The following is a 12,506-nucleotide window of genomic DNA, read 5'->3' on the forward strand; positions in this document are numbered from 1 at the left end:
TTTACGTAATCTCCAATTACTCTAAAGACATTTCATCTGTTGCAAAAAAAAAGTTAGTATTCTACTTGAAAGAATGAACTAAAAACTTTGAAAGGTTAAATACTTAGCTTTTGCAATGGCCAAAGTTCACTTAGATTATTCATTTAATTGGGTATTGGTGGCAAGTACCTCATAATCCTCTGAGCGGATGTTAGTGATGACAAACTTAATTTTATCACATGGTTCACGACAGCAACACACTTAGAATGCACTCAAGAGACATATAACATTCACATTTTAGTCAGTAGGGAGATGCACATCAACTTTACTGTAAGTAAATGTACTTCTGTACCCAACATGCAAAAGTGAGCAACCCTAGGACATAAGTTCTTTGTCTTTACAGTGAATGGTTCACACCTTAGATTGCTTTCAAGCAAAGCTTGGTGGAGAGTTTAAATAGGTACAGTCAGACTTTATTGAGGTGCCTCTCCAGTGATAACTATTTCCGGATAAACTGGGTTCTGAAGGGAAACATGCGGTTGTCTGTCTGGTGTCCATAAAGAAACTACAACTGCACTTGAACAAGTAGACGAAGCACAAGTGATGACTGTAAGGTTTTCAGCTTGGACTACTTGGCATTGTGTAGTCCAAACCTATCAAAGCTCCTGATGTCATTTTATTAAAAATTGCTCCTGACTTGTATGTTCACCATCTTAACTAGTGCAACTTAGGGCAAAACATGATTTGATTAAAAAAAAAAGTACTTCAATTAAATTATTCATGGTTTGCAGAGCCGCACGCGTCCAGGAAGCAGCTGATACTCAACTAAAGAAAACCTAGTTGTGAATACATTGATTATAGATATTGTTACAAAGACCAACTGAATAATAATCACATGAACGGTCTCAACCATATTGCTAACTTCAACTTTGGTGATAGGCATCCTGAGGCTGAAGCGAGTGCCGATTCACACTCAAAGCGGAATGCAAACCTCAACATGCTTCAGAGACTCCCAAAAGTGACTCATCTTCCGAGCAAAAGTCGTTGAGGTTCTTCACTTGCAGAACAACTTTGAATGGCTTTAGGAATTCAGCCAGGTTTGGGATGACCACGAGAAATGAGATTCTCACACATGCAATCTCCAGAAGATTCTGAAGTCACGTGCCAAGTACTAGAAAGCCTCCCTATTCAGCACTAGAATGTCTTGACATGATAATATTATCAAAAGCTCTCAGAATTGTAAGAAATCTCCCTATTTTGAGCAGAGGTGACTTGAGAAACCAAACTCATTGATCTTCATAATTGTCATTCTTCGCGGCAGTGTAGAGGTGTTCATCCATGAACGAAGGAGTTGGTAAATGTTACCAGCGTCAGTTACACAGGACATCTCGTTCCTGCTCTCACCTGGTCGAGACCACCACCGCACTTGTGGTGTTGACGGTCTTGTCCCAGATTGAGAGCAGTGCCTTCCAGTCACAATGACCTTCTTGGCAGACATTCAGCCTAGGATCTTTGATGGTGATAGCCCAGTGCTTATCTTCTAGTGCTGCGGCCTCAGCTGTCCTCCTGTTATGTTCAAGATACGCTTTTGTGCCTGTAGAGAGTGCGCAATGTTTCTGCAGATTCTCTGGTAACTCATCGTAAACCTGTTTCACAAAAAGAACATCAAACCAGCTGCAACAAGATTCGCTAGAAAGAATCATAAACTAGGTCTACGGAATGTTTTATCTGTATTTTCTGCATTCACCTAGAGTATGGTGAAACTGACGAATCGACAACAATATGACATTGCAACTTGGCCATACAGGGGTAGTTTAAACAGTGCGACTTGAGAACTGGAGCAAAAAAATTCCTGTTAAACCTAATTAAATACTTTAAGGACCGACATACGAAACCTACATGTGTCATGCAATTACTAATTCAAATTTCATATAACAACAGAAACTTTACAATAAATAAAGCCACTGGTTTCAACTATAGCGATACAGGCACATGATAGCATCAAATCAGACCATCTTCGCTTCACATACTAAAATGCCGGAGGAATGCTAGCTCCATCTTGAAATCAAAGAGAGTGACATTGTACCTTGAACCATCGAGCATGGGCTTCATCACTAGCAAAATGCTGGTTGGAATTCCAGTTGCAGTCGTAGTCTCTAAAGCATTGCCAGGGTTTGTATCCCCAGTAATGAATTGCATACAACTGAGGAGGGTCCGAGGAAAACAGCCTGCGCAAGTTCAAATTAAAAAAAGCACAAACTCTGAAGTCAGCCAATCGCAGGGGGTGAAAAAAAAGTTAAAACAACTATGAGCACTAAATTTTTTACACAAGTAGTCACTCGTAACCTACCGAGGAATGCATCCAACAGTTTGTAATTTCAACGTTAAAATAAGATTCAAAACTTTGAAATCTTAAGCTGACCTGTTCGAGTAGTTAACCTCACTGGTTCGTGATCTTGTCCAGAAATACTTCAGATAATTCATGTGTCTAGGAATTCGGTGCCACCAAGGGAAAATTCTGTTGAAGAAATCCCAGTCACCACCAATCTCTGATTCACTCTTCTCCATCTCATCCACAAAAAGTTGAAAAGTACAACTCGAAGGCTCAATGACCATCACACCAGAATTGAACAAGGTCTTGGTGCTTCCACTTGCCGAAATTTCTGGCATCGTAAAAAGATGGTCAAGGTTGCGAAGCACAAGAACATCCGCCTCAACATAAATGACCTGAATAAACAGTGCGCAACCCATAAGTACTTACACCAATCACTTCACATATATTGTACACTCCAGGCATGTTTACAAGATGTACAACATAGAAAAGTCAAATTCCGATGTTGAATGCCATCAAGCAACCCGACAATTAAACCGATGTGCCACTTCGGCTGTTCAGCAACATAGATGAACAGTCTTATACACAGTTTGCACCAAGTAATCGTTACTAATCAAACACAGAACATGGATGATCCCTAGCCGGAGTTACTACCTAAATTTCCAACACTGACTACAGAATTTTGAACAATAATTTGGCAGGTTGAGAAAAGAATCAGAAGGGCTTGGTATCACAAGCAAACAGGTGGATAAAATAAATTAAAAATTCCAAATATTTAGAAAATGTAGAATTGGAGATGGGAGGTTAACCTTGTTGTATTCAGTAAGCTGCCACAACCGAAATCTGCTGAAGTCTCTCTCGTATTGCTTCCCTTCAACTGTGTACGACTTATATACTCTTTCCAAATCACGAACCTTCCACCCAGCTTCCTGCAGTGCTTGCCTTTGCTCAGGCGAAATACTGCTATCCACAAGTATGACAAGATCCCTGGTAGAACCCGACTTGCGGATACTGTGAGCCGTTGCAATTGCTCCACACACATAATCTGATCCAGAGTGAAGAATGGTAGCGTATGCCTCTTTCTGCGAGTCCGAATCTCCCATTTTCAATGAGGAATCTGCAAAACGGAAACCACACGAAGGTAATGTTCATTCACAGATTGTAAAATTCTTTGAATTGTGTACATAAGAACCATTGTGGCTACGTTCACACAGGTAAGCAAATGCGATTCCAAACCTTGTTACCAGCGCTACCCTCAATTTTAAAATCCCTCTAATTTTGTGCAAGGTGGGATCTATTCATTCATTACATTCAAACTCAACTGGGACTCAGGGGATCACTTCTTCAGAAATATGGCAAACTGTTACGCTGAAAGTCTTAGCTGAAATTCTATAAATGTAACGGGGATTTACTACTTCTATAAATGTATTGAGGATAAACCTTCACCACGACAGACATCCCTTTAGAACTTCGGTTACGTGATATTAGAATAGGAAACCACTATTTTTTCAGAAAAGAAGGTGACAAACAACTTCGATGTACCTTGTCCTTCAAGAGGAATTGAAAGCTGGCACGACCCAACAGGCATCGAAATCCGCTTTCTAAGTTGCTCTATATTAACTTGATAAAGCCAGCCCTGATCACGGTGCTCCAGAAGTTCTCCACACGAGAAAAGATTCACAAGAGGCCGACATTCACTCAAGATGAGCACATAAACATTCCCGTTCCCTGCATTCACAGCAAGACTTGCAGCTCCAAGTAGGACCTGTTGAATTGTGATTGCAAGCCAAAGGTCATAAGAATTAGCACCGCGAGGTACGAGCATTGACACCACGTAATAAGATTTCAAACTGAATTTGACAAGAAATAAAATCAACATGAGAATGTGTTCTAATAAAAAAAAAAAAGATCAATTCATTATTAAAAGCTCTTCATGGCATCCAGACAAAAAAATATTTTATTATATTTTATTTTATTTTAAAAATCAAGTTGAAAGGAAAGAGAAAATGTACATCACTTCGTACGTCACGACCAAAGTAATACCTGTAGGGAAGCGGGTTGTTTCCAAACTTCATGGAGTGATGAGGAGACAGAGCAAGATGCACGTGCAATCACCATATCCAGCTTTACTTCTGAGCTGACCTTTGGCATAGGAACTGCAGGACACTTTGGAGTTCCGTACTTTTCTTCTTCATCGATCCATTCTGGATAGAATTCAGTCCAGTCCATACCCTCGTTCACTCTCTCAAGTGGCACGACTATAGGACTTTCACCAGCAAGAAATTGCCAGTGCTGCAAATCTATCGCCTCCACGTTCAACAATCCGGATCTTAGAGTACCAGATGCTGCTCTCTGTCTCAATGATGAGATTATCACAGATTCTTGAGGTAACTCATTGCTGTTCTCTTGACGAACTTCAGTTTGCATTTCATGTTCTTCGGAGGAACTGCCGTCTACCGCACCAGTTACCTTAGAGTTGCCCTCGTCCTGTGAATCTGGGGTATTTTTATTATTTTCCATAGAATCGGCGAGTTTTCCTCCATCTACAGCACTAGAACTCTGCAAGTGATTATTGGCTTCTCTGCTAGGTTCAACTACGTCAACCACAGGGTCACTTCCTTGGACGATGTTCGACTCATTAGAGCTACCGACATCTTCTCGAGAATCCGAGGCATTGATCTTCGTGTCACCAGCCGTCGTAGTTCCCTCAGATCCTGAATTCGCTGTGCTGGTCTGTGATTCATCGTTACGGGAGTTTTCCATCTTGTCGGACAGGTTAACAATTTGGGGGTTATTTTTCTCCTCAACTGGAACCACTTCGAGAGTTTCAATTGCACCTTCTTCCCTGGCAGACGTGGACTCGGTCTGATTAGAATGAGAAACCTCTAGTTCAATGTCTTTGCCTTCATGTACTGATATGTCGCGGTCATGTTCCTCGGGATTAAGCCCGACTGAAGCAAGTGTGCCATTCTCAGCAGTCTGTTCTCTTTCTTCTGAAAGTTTTTGAGAAACCACATCAACACTTCCAATCGCTTGCACATCGAGCTCAGCAGATTTATCAGCGGATAAGGACTCTGTCACCGAATTCTTTTCCTGCAAATGAACAGAGTTTTTACCTGCTGTTTGATTGGCTTCGCTTGCAAGCTTCAGCACTTCTTTAAAAGCTTCATTAAATCCATTGGATGACCCCTCAGTATCATTAGTGAAGTGAGCTCCTGGAGGAGCTATGTTCGATGTTTCCTCAATGCTATTAGATGAGAAGGCCTCTACCGATGACACAGTTGCATGTGAATCGACCTTGTCACCCCGTTCAGATCTTCTGTCATGGAAACCAGCTTCATTCTTTCTATGAGCGCGCTTGGGTTCTTCTTCGACGACACTCAAATGTTTCGACCTATTTCGTCTCCGTCTTGAAGCCTTCGATGGTGTTCTTTTGTGCTGCCTCTCGGTTCTTCCACCAGAGATATCAACTTCTGACTTCCTGTCAAAAGGGACATGCAGGACTTCAGATGATTCCCCCTCTGTTTGATCAGGTTTCCTCCACAGCTGCGCAGGATCAGAAAGCTTTACGTCTTCGGAAACAAGCAATGCTGCTGTCTTCCCTTTGGAAGCTAACTCGTCTTCTTCGCTCTTTTCTGTGTCTGATACTCCAGTTAAGTGGCCATGTTCGTTTCCAACTATTTCTGATGATTCTTTCCCTTCTTCATAAATAATTTTCTCCTCTGCGAGCTTTATCTTTCGATTGAAAGGTTCATCAACCCCTCTGCTAACAGACCCCAACCCAGCGTCAGAATGCTGCAAAACAGTGAATCCTGCTTCCAACGAGAAGTACTCAGGAATGTCAATAGCCTAGAGACTGAAACAGACATTGACGTCACCAAATTTGCATTGTGATAAGCTACAAAGGATGCTACCATCACATTAAATCAAATAACACGATACAAAGAAAATCACCTTTCTTTAGTGTACTGTGCGTTCATATCTCTTGCCAAATCTTGATCCAACTGCGCAGGTAATGCATCCTGGAACATCAATGGTACAGTCAATGTGCCAAGAGCGGCAAATACCAACAGTAAATATCCAAAGCGCCCCAAGCGCAACCGTGTAAAGAACTGCCTCAGCTTCAAATGCTTCTCTAGGCCGTTAGATTCATACTTTCGCCGAGCGTGGTTGAGCATGTCCTTCCCCACGTTCCCTATAACAGACGTCTTTCGCTGCGCATGCTTGAGCATCTCGTTACCCACGTTTCCTAGAACGGAAATTTTCAAGAGCGCCTCTACATCGCTGCAATGAACCACCAACGCCTCAATCCATCAGCATCTAATCTGAAGACTCGAATGATAGTCATGCTGCTAATTGGAGGCAGAATGTGTTAATTCGGAACAATACCGTTTACTAGTTGTATGCGCAGATTGCTGGAAATCATACTACAGCTTTTTTTTGTGCACGACCAAGGTCCAGATAGATTGAGGTACACGATCATACAAAAGGTCACTGCGAAGTGAAGCAAATGCAACAATCCAAATGAACCAAATACGCGAGAAAGATTTACCTTACTGACACTGAAACTTCGAAGGACACCAAACTATGGCAATGAAATTTTCTGTTATTCGTAAGGTCGTGAAATTCCAACATGGTGATCATGACAAGACTTTCGAAAGAAGGGGAAGAAAAAGAAGAGAGAAGGGATGCAGGGCAAAAAGAAAGCGGGCACCCTACATGGAAGAAGCACGTTGATAGGTGTCAGCAATTCGCTGTCTTGAACTGGCCCATATTTTTTGCTTCCAGTTTTCCCTCATGTGCTTTTCCATCTCCATGAAATACAAACGTTAGCCCTACTGCGCGACACGAGTAACCACACTCCAGTCTAGAAAGACGGTTGCTTTCTCTGCATTATATCAACCTAACTTCAAGCCCTCGTTACTTCCATAGAGTAAGCATATCATAACCAACAAGCGCTGAAGATGTGCGTGCTCAACTTCCTACCTGCATACAAACAGACGCAACTGATGAAATTAAAAATTTCAATGCTCGTGATCCAACCAATACAACTTAACTGTGCAGCTCTGATCCACGAGCCCTTGATAATCGCAAGTCACAGATCTATGCGGAAAAATGAGTGTCATCTTCATACATGGTCACTACATTGTGGCGTTTAACTTAAAAACTTCAGATTCATATAGGTTGGCTAATGTGAATGGAGGTGTAAGACCATACAATGCTTATTTCAAACATTCGTGCAGTGCATCTACATTTAATTACTGCATAATGAAGAAAAAACTCCCTCTCTTTCGAACACTAGGTCTTTCAGAGAAACCCAAGTCCTGATCTTTCACACTCTCAATCTTAACGGGGGAAAGAAAAAAAATGAGATGGTTGCTGCGGACGCCTGATGCTTAACATTGCGTACTAATGTCGCGAGCTGTAACAGTAGCACAAGATCAACTGATCGGAGGCTTAGACTAAAACGAAAAATAAACTCTTCACGGGGATGAGGGTGTACGACAACTTGCATTAGAAGCTTTCCTTCTATCAAGCAAGTACAATGCGCACTTTAAGCTTGTAGATGACACAGAATAGCAGCTCTTGAAAACTACAGCCAGAAAAGAGCCATAAAAAACTAACCGGATTGAATCCATGGTTACATTGGCGATACACCAAGCTCGTAACACAATGTGCAACAAAGAGAGGGCCCACTTAGCCATCTAAACAACAAACAAACAAACAAACAAAAAAACGAAAAAAAAAAAAAAAAAGAAAAAAAGAAGAAGAAGATAGAGCCACACAGAAACCAATAAGCTCTGTCTACAATCTCTTAGCCGCAAACGAATAGCTACAGGACCTCTGCAAGACAATGCCAGCTCGACGCCACAGACCAACACTGCCTCCACCCGAACACACCAAAACAAGCTAAAGCACGAAACCAGACACGAAGCCAAGCAAGCCACGAAGTACCCAGCACTCACTTAACCCACCAGTTGAAGCTAAAAGTAGTTCAGTTCAGCTCACTCACCAACAAGAGCGATACAGTGAACCTCACCTCCCAGCTAGGGGAGGCCAAGCTCCACTCGACTCCACCCTGGCTCCCGAACCAATCCCCTAACAAAATCCTCCCAAGACGCGCCGCTCTCCGCCGCCTTCACAATGCGGCACAACACACAACAACAGTAGGCTTCCACAGTACAGAGGAAACAGTCAACGGTAAGTTAGAAACGTTGCGCACTTGAAGCACGCGCGCAGATGCGCACAACCTCACGAGTCCTGGAGTCGTGAGAAGCAGAGGCGAGGGGAGACAAAGCGGGTGGGGTGCTCCTGGGGAAGGGGACACGGGGACCGACCGCAGCCGTCAGTTCGCGGGTGTCGGGCGACGGTAGCGGCCACTGCCACGGTCACGGCCACTCGTGCTCCCTCACTCTCCTCGGTGATCGGTCACTTTCCGTCGCTGCTTCATTTACTAAACCTAGTCACCAGTATCGAGGGCCGAACAGTTCCGTGGTTCAAGGGAGGGTTTCACCAGGCCCCGCCGGTGCATGCGTGTCCAAGTGTACGGAGTTCGCATACATGAGAACTGCGAACTTCATCCACCACTGAGAACGAACAAATATTCCGCGTTCCCTGACCCCCAGCTACCTCTTTTCGTCGCCATTCCGTCACCTCGCTCACCTCGCTGGGGGTCTATTCACGAGGTTCATCCAGACTTCTGTGGATGAAGCACATGGATGAAAACGTCTATGATTGGCTTAATTCGAATGAAACATTTGTCATTGTTTTTTTAGAATGCTTTCTCTTACTTTTTTTTTACTATTTTCGTGCCCCACAAACGAAGGGTCAACTTTGAAATGACCCAATTCGGTGCATTTAATGTTGTTAGATTGGCTAAACCGATGTCTATTTTAAGCTTGGAAGCAAATAGAAGTGCCCAGTGCGTAATAGGTTCACCTACTGAAGTTTCTGCATGTGGAAATGTTTTTCGTATCAATTTAGTACAATGCATGCACTGCTTGTATAAAATAGGATGTGCATATATCTCGTATGTTAATTTAGTAATTGTTTGATCGTATGTATTCAATGAAAACAAAAAAATGGACACATTTGCAATCTCCGTTATCATAATTCCAGCTGTAATGTTCTTTCATAAAGATCTCTTTTGAGTCTGTGAATTTTTAGCAATGAAAATGCTTCATGTTTATCTTCTGAGCACACATTTTAATAATTGTAATAATAATTCATATTGCATCCAAAAATAGAGTTAAATAAATATATAAACTACTACTTTGGTGTGTAAGACATGTTGATGATTAAATGGAGTTTTTTGCAATTTCTATTCTTGTCTCATTATTATAATGATTTTTTTGTTTTTGATTGGTTTATATTATTTTATTAACAAGATAAAGTATGCCTTGAAGCAAAACTATTTAATTCATAAGTTCAAAGAAATAAACATAAAATATATGGAAAGATATTTGCATTTTCTGTATTTTAACTACTGTTAACAAACACGTGTTTTGAAGTCCATTGTTTTAAAGTATCAATAAAAGTATTTCACATAAAAAAATTAATCAGAATGTGTAGTATCTTGTAATTGTCATTGAATAAAATTATTAAACACAATTTGAATCGAGTTCGTTTCCAATTTAAAGTCCACAGTATATTCATGGAAGTATTATTCAATAAAAAATCTACAATAATTGAGATGTACAAATATATATTGCAATAATAGAATACGACATTTTATTTTATTTTTATTTCAACCTTTCACAGTAATTGTGATGGAAAATTAAAGCAAGCAAATATTATATATGTACAAATGAGATGCACATAACGATGTATTATCTTGCTTCCATGACATCTATACTGATAACTTATTAGATATACTTAAATTACTATAAACTCCCTCATTTACAGTCTTTCTCGTTGATGCAACAAGTGTGTGCCCCTTTCAAAGAGGGAGGGAATATCGGGATCAAGCTGTCAGATGCACGAGTTTCATGGTGGGAATAGCTCCGATTGATGAGGAGTTTATTGTCATCTGGTTCTCCTGTTGCTAGCTGCAGCCAGCCAGGCCGCTCGCTCTCACGAGTCACTGTGCAAGCTTTATCCAACCTAAACCCTGTTGCATACATCTCCTAGGACGATTTTAGGTCATTGCGTGTCTTTGTGTGATTTTACTGCGTTGTGAACGGAAGATACAGATAAGTTGGGTGTATGTGTCCACAAGTTGAAGCTGAGATTGAGGAAGAGGATCGAAAGACAGGTCTCGTTGCGGCTGCAGGAGAAGGTCCTCAGCACTCATTTCTTGCTACAAACCCCTGACGGAGTAGTTGTGTTGAGCCTGGGGTTAGAACCTTCTACTTTTTCTAATCAGTCATTCACTCAGCTTTGCACCATGATGAGCACCGACCAGTGAGAATCGTCGTAGGGACTTTTGGGAAGGCGGTAGGCGAGGACAACATACAGTCCAGTTCCGGTTTCTCAGCACCTTTCACACCATGATTACCCGATATGCATGTTGAACGCAGACTGTGGGAAGAGTGTTGTGCTAATAGTATGACTTAGAACTATTTCTTTCATCAGGGTTTGTAGTTGGGACACACGAAATGAAAGAACTCTTGCAACATTTACAACTATTGCTCATTGTGATTAATAATTGTAAATTGATCAAGAACCAAGCAGGGAACACACATTATCTCCGAGTAAAATTGTGGTCTATCTCAAATGTGCAAATTGCAAGTGAATTATTAAACGACACGGAGTGCGAAAAATTAGAGAACCAAGACTTCTTGATACATCTTTCTCTACATACATGTTTTTTTCCGTTTTTTTCTTCGATCTTGTTCTGAGTTTCCGAGCCTTATTTGTGTCCAGCATCAGACCTTCTCGCTCATTGATAAATAATGTTGTGAGGACTGCAGGTATGTCAACATAGTTCAGTCCAACATAGCCATGGCCCGATGTGTACCGTTGGAGAAGAACAGTGGCGTATTCGCTGCTACAAGAGAATGTCTTCTGGAAAGAGAGTGCGGAATCCGAAATAGTTGACGTGGAATGAAACCAGCTGGCATCCTCATCCTAAAATGAATACAAGAACCTCAAGCAGAAGCGTAGGAACAGCCAGCAATGACGAGAAAAGCTGGTGGCAAGAGAGGCACGCGAAACCAAGCTTCTGGATTATAGTTGCAATGGGGTGTTCTCACCCTGCTTCACGTCATATGGTCTTTCTATTCGGTTGTGGATAGTACTAATGGAAATCCTGAATGTGGGTTTCTTCTATGTTCCTCACAACACCTCGTGTCCTTTACAGAAAACTCAGAGGCCTGGGTATCGGAGGAATGAAAAGAAGCGATGGTTTTCAACCTTAGTATTCAGAGCCATTTTCAAATGTGGGCCTGAATTACTTCAAGTGAAGTTTTTCAGCATTTGTGGCCATCATGTCTTCTTTGCAATCCCTGCAAGTTCAAGAACCTCTCTGGATTGTTATGAAGTGTGAAGATTATGCATGTGCAAGCGACTTGTGCTTTAATGATAGTCACGGGTGGCATCTCACGTAATACAAGTTGCAACATGAGTAATATTTTCACATTTTAATTGCAGGTATGTTTCGGACAATTAACTTGACGGTTCATGTGAGGAATCTGTCATTGAAAACTTTGATATGTAGATTTCTGCACACTGTGGTTGTCACATCAAGGGTTTTTAACCATTGTAAGGAAGTTCAGATTTAACTGATGATTTCATAGATGGTTTATAGAGGTCTAGAAGTTTAAAATGAAAAATGTCTAAGCTTCAAAGAAACATGACATCTTGCCATTTGAAGCAATTAGTTTTGACCCGCTTTGGAACATGCAATTTCTGTACATTTGCTGTCATTTGTTGATATTTTATGCCAAATGAAGTGAAGTTTACAACTATGTACGTCATGGCACTTTTGTTCTATCTGACAGAGCGGATAGAAATCTGAATTTGTGCGGTTTTGCCATAAGAAAGGAGTGTCCTAGTGATCCTCCACTTCCAAATCCTACGAACATTAACAATATTGATACCTCATTAACAATATTGTGTTTCTACCTCAATTTTTCATGTTTGCATTTCAGGATGTGATGACTAAAAGACTGATTTTTTGAGTTCGTTGGTATGTGACAAGTTATTTCTTTGAACTTTGATCCTGCTTGGTTCCTCTTCTAATTCCCACCACGTG

At 41.3% G+C, this 12,506-nt stretch overlaps 1 protein-coding gene across 7 annotated transcripts; it reads right to left on the reverse strand.

Moving 5' to 3' along the window:
• Window positions 1–805: 805 nt before the first annotated feature.
• Window positions 806–8,584, reverse strand: LOC112290517 (uncharacterized). 7 transcript variants are annotated; one of them, XM_090255427.1, is made up of 9 exons: window positions 8,325–8,584; window positions 7,031–7,297; window positions 6,266–6,595; window positions 4,355–6,074; window positions 3,854–4,076; window positions 3,121–3,428; window positions 2,402–2,706; window positions 2,066–2,207; window positions 806–1,625 (listed from the first exon to the last, which is right to left on the reverse strand). In XM_090255427.1, the coding sequence occupies exons 2-9, from the start codon at window positions 7,126–7,128 to the stop codon at window positions 1,380–1,382; spliced, it is 3,372 nt and encodes a 1,123-aa protein (XP_090111553.1). In that variant the 5' UTR covers window positions 7,129–7,297; window positions 8,325–8,584; the 3' UTR covers window positions 806–1,379. The 7 variants fall into 7 exon arrangements, with proteins under 7 accessions (XP_090111553.1, XP_090111552.1, XP_024392626.1 ...); XM_090255426.1 differs by having other exon boundaries at window positions 4,355–6,077; window positions 8,325–8,549; XM_024536858.3 differs by having other exon boundaries at window positions 7,031–7,293; window positions 8,325–8,530.
• Window positions 8,585–12,506: the final 3,922 nt, after the last annotated feature.

This window comes from Physcomitrium patens, chromosome 13 (genome assembly GCF_059467195.1).
Source record: "Physcomitrium patens ecotype Gransden chromosome 13, ASM5946719v1, whole genome shotgun sequence".
NCBI classification, from domain to species: Eukaryota; Viridiplantae; Streptophyta; class Bryopsida; order Funariales; family Funariaceae; genus Physcomitrium; species Physcomitrium patens.

Excerpts from the sequence above, each read along its gene's own strand:
- LOC112290517 (XM_090255426.1), bottom strand. The coding sequence starts at position 7,128 with ATGGAGATGGAAAAGCACATGAGGGAAAACTGGAAGCAAAAAATATGG. Across the intron at positions 6,078-6,265 it reads GCACAGTACACTAAAGAAAG|CAGAGGGGTTGATGAACCTT; the intron begins GTGATTTTCTTT and ends GGGGTCTGTTAG. Across the intron at positions 1,626-2,065 it reads CCCATGCTCGATGGTTCAAG|GTTTACGATGAGTTACCAGA; the intron begins GTACAATGTCAC and ends TTTGTGAAACAG.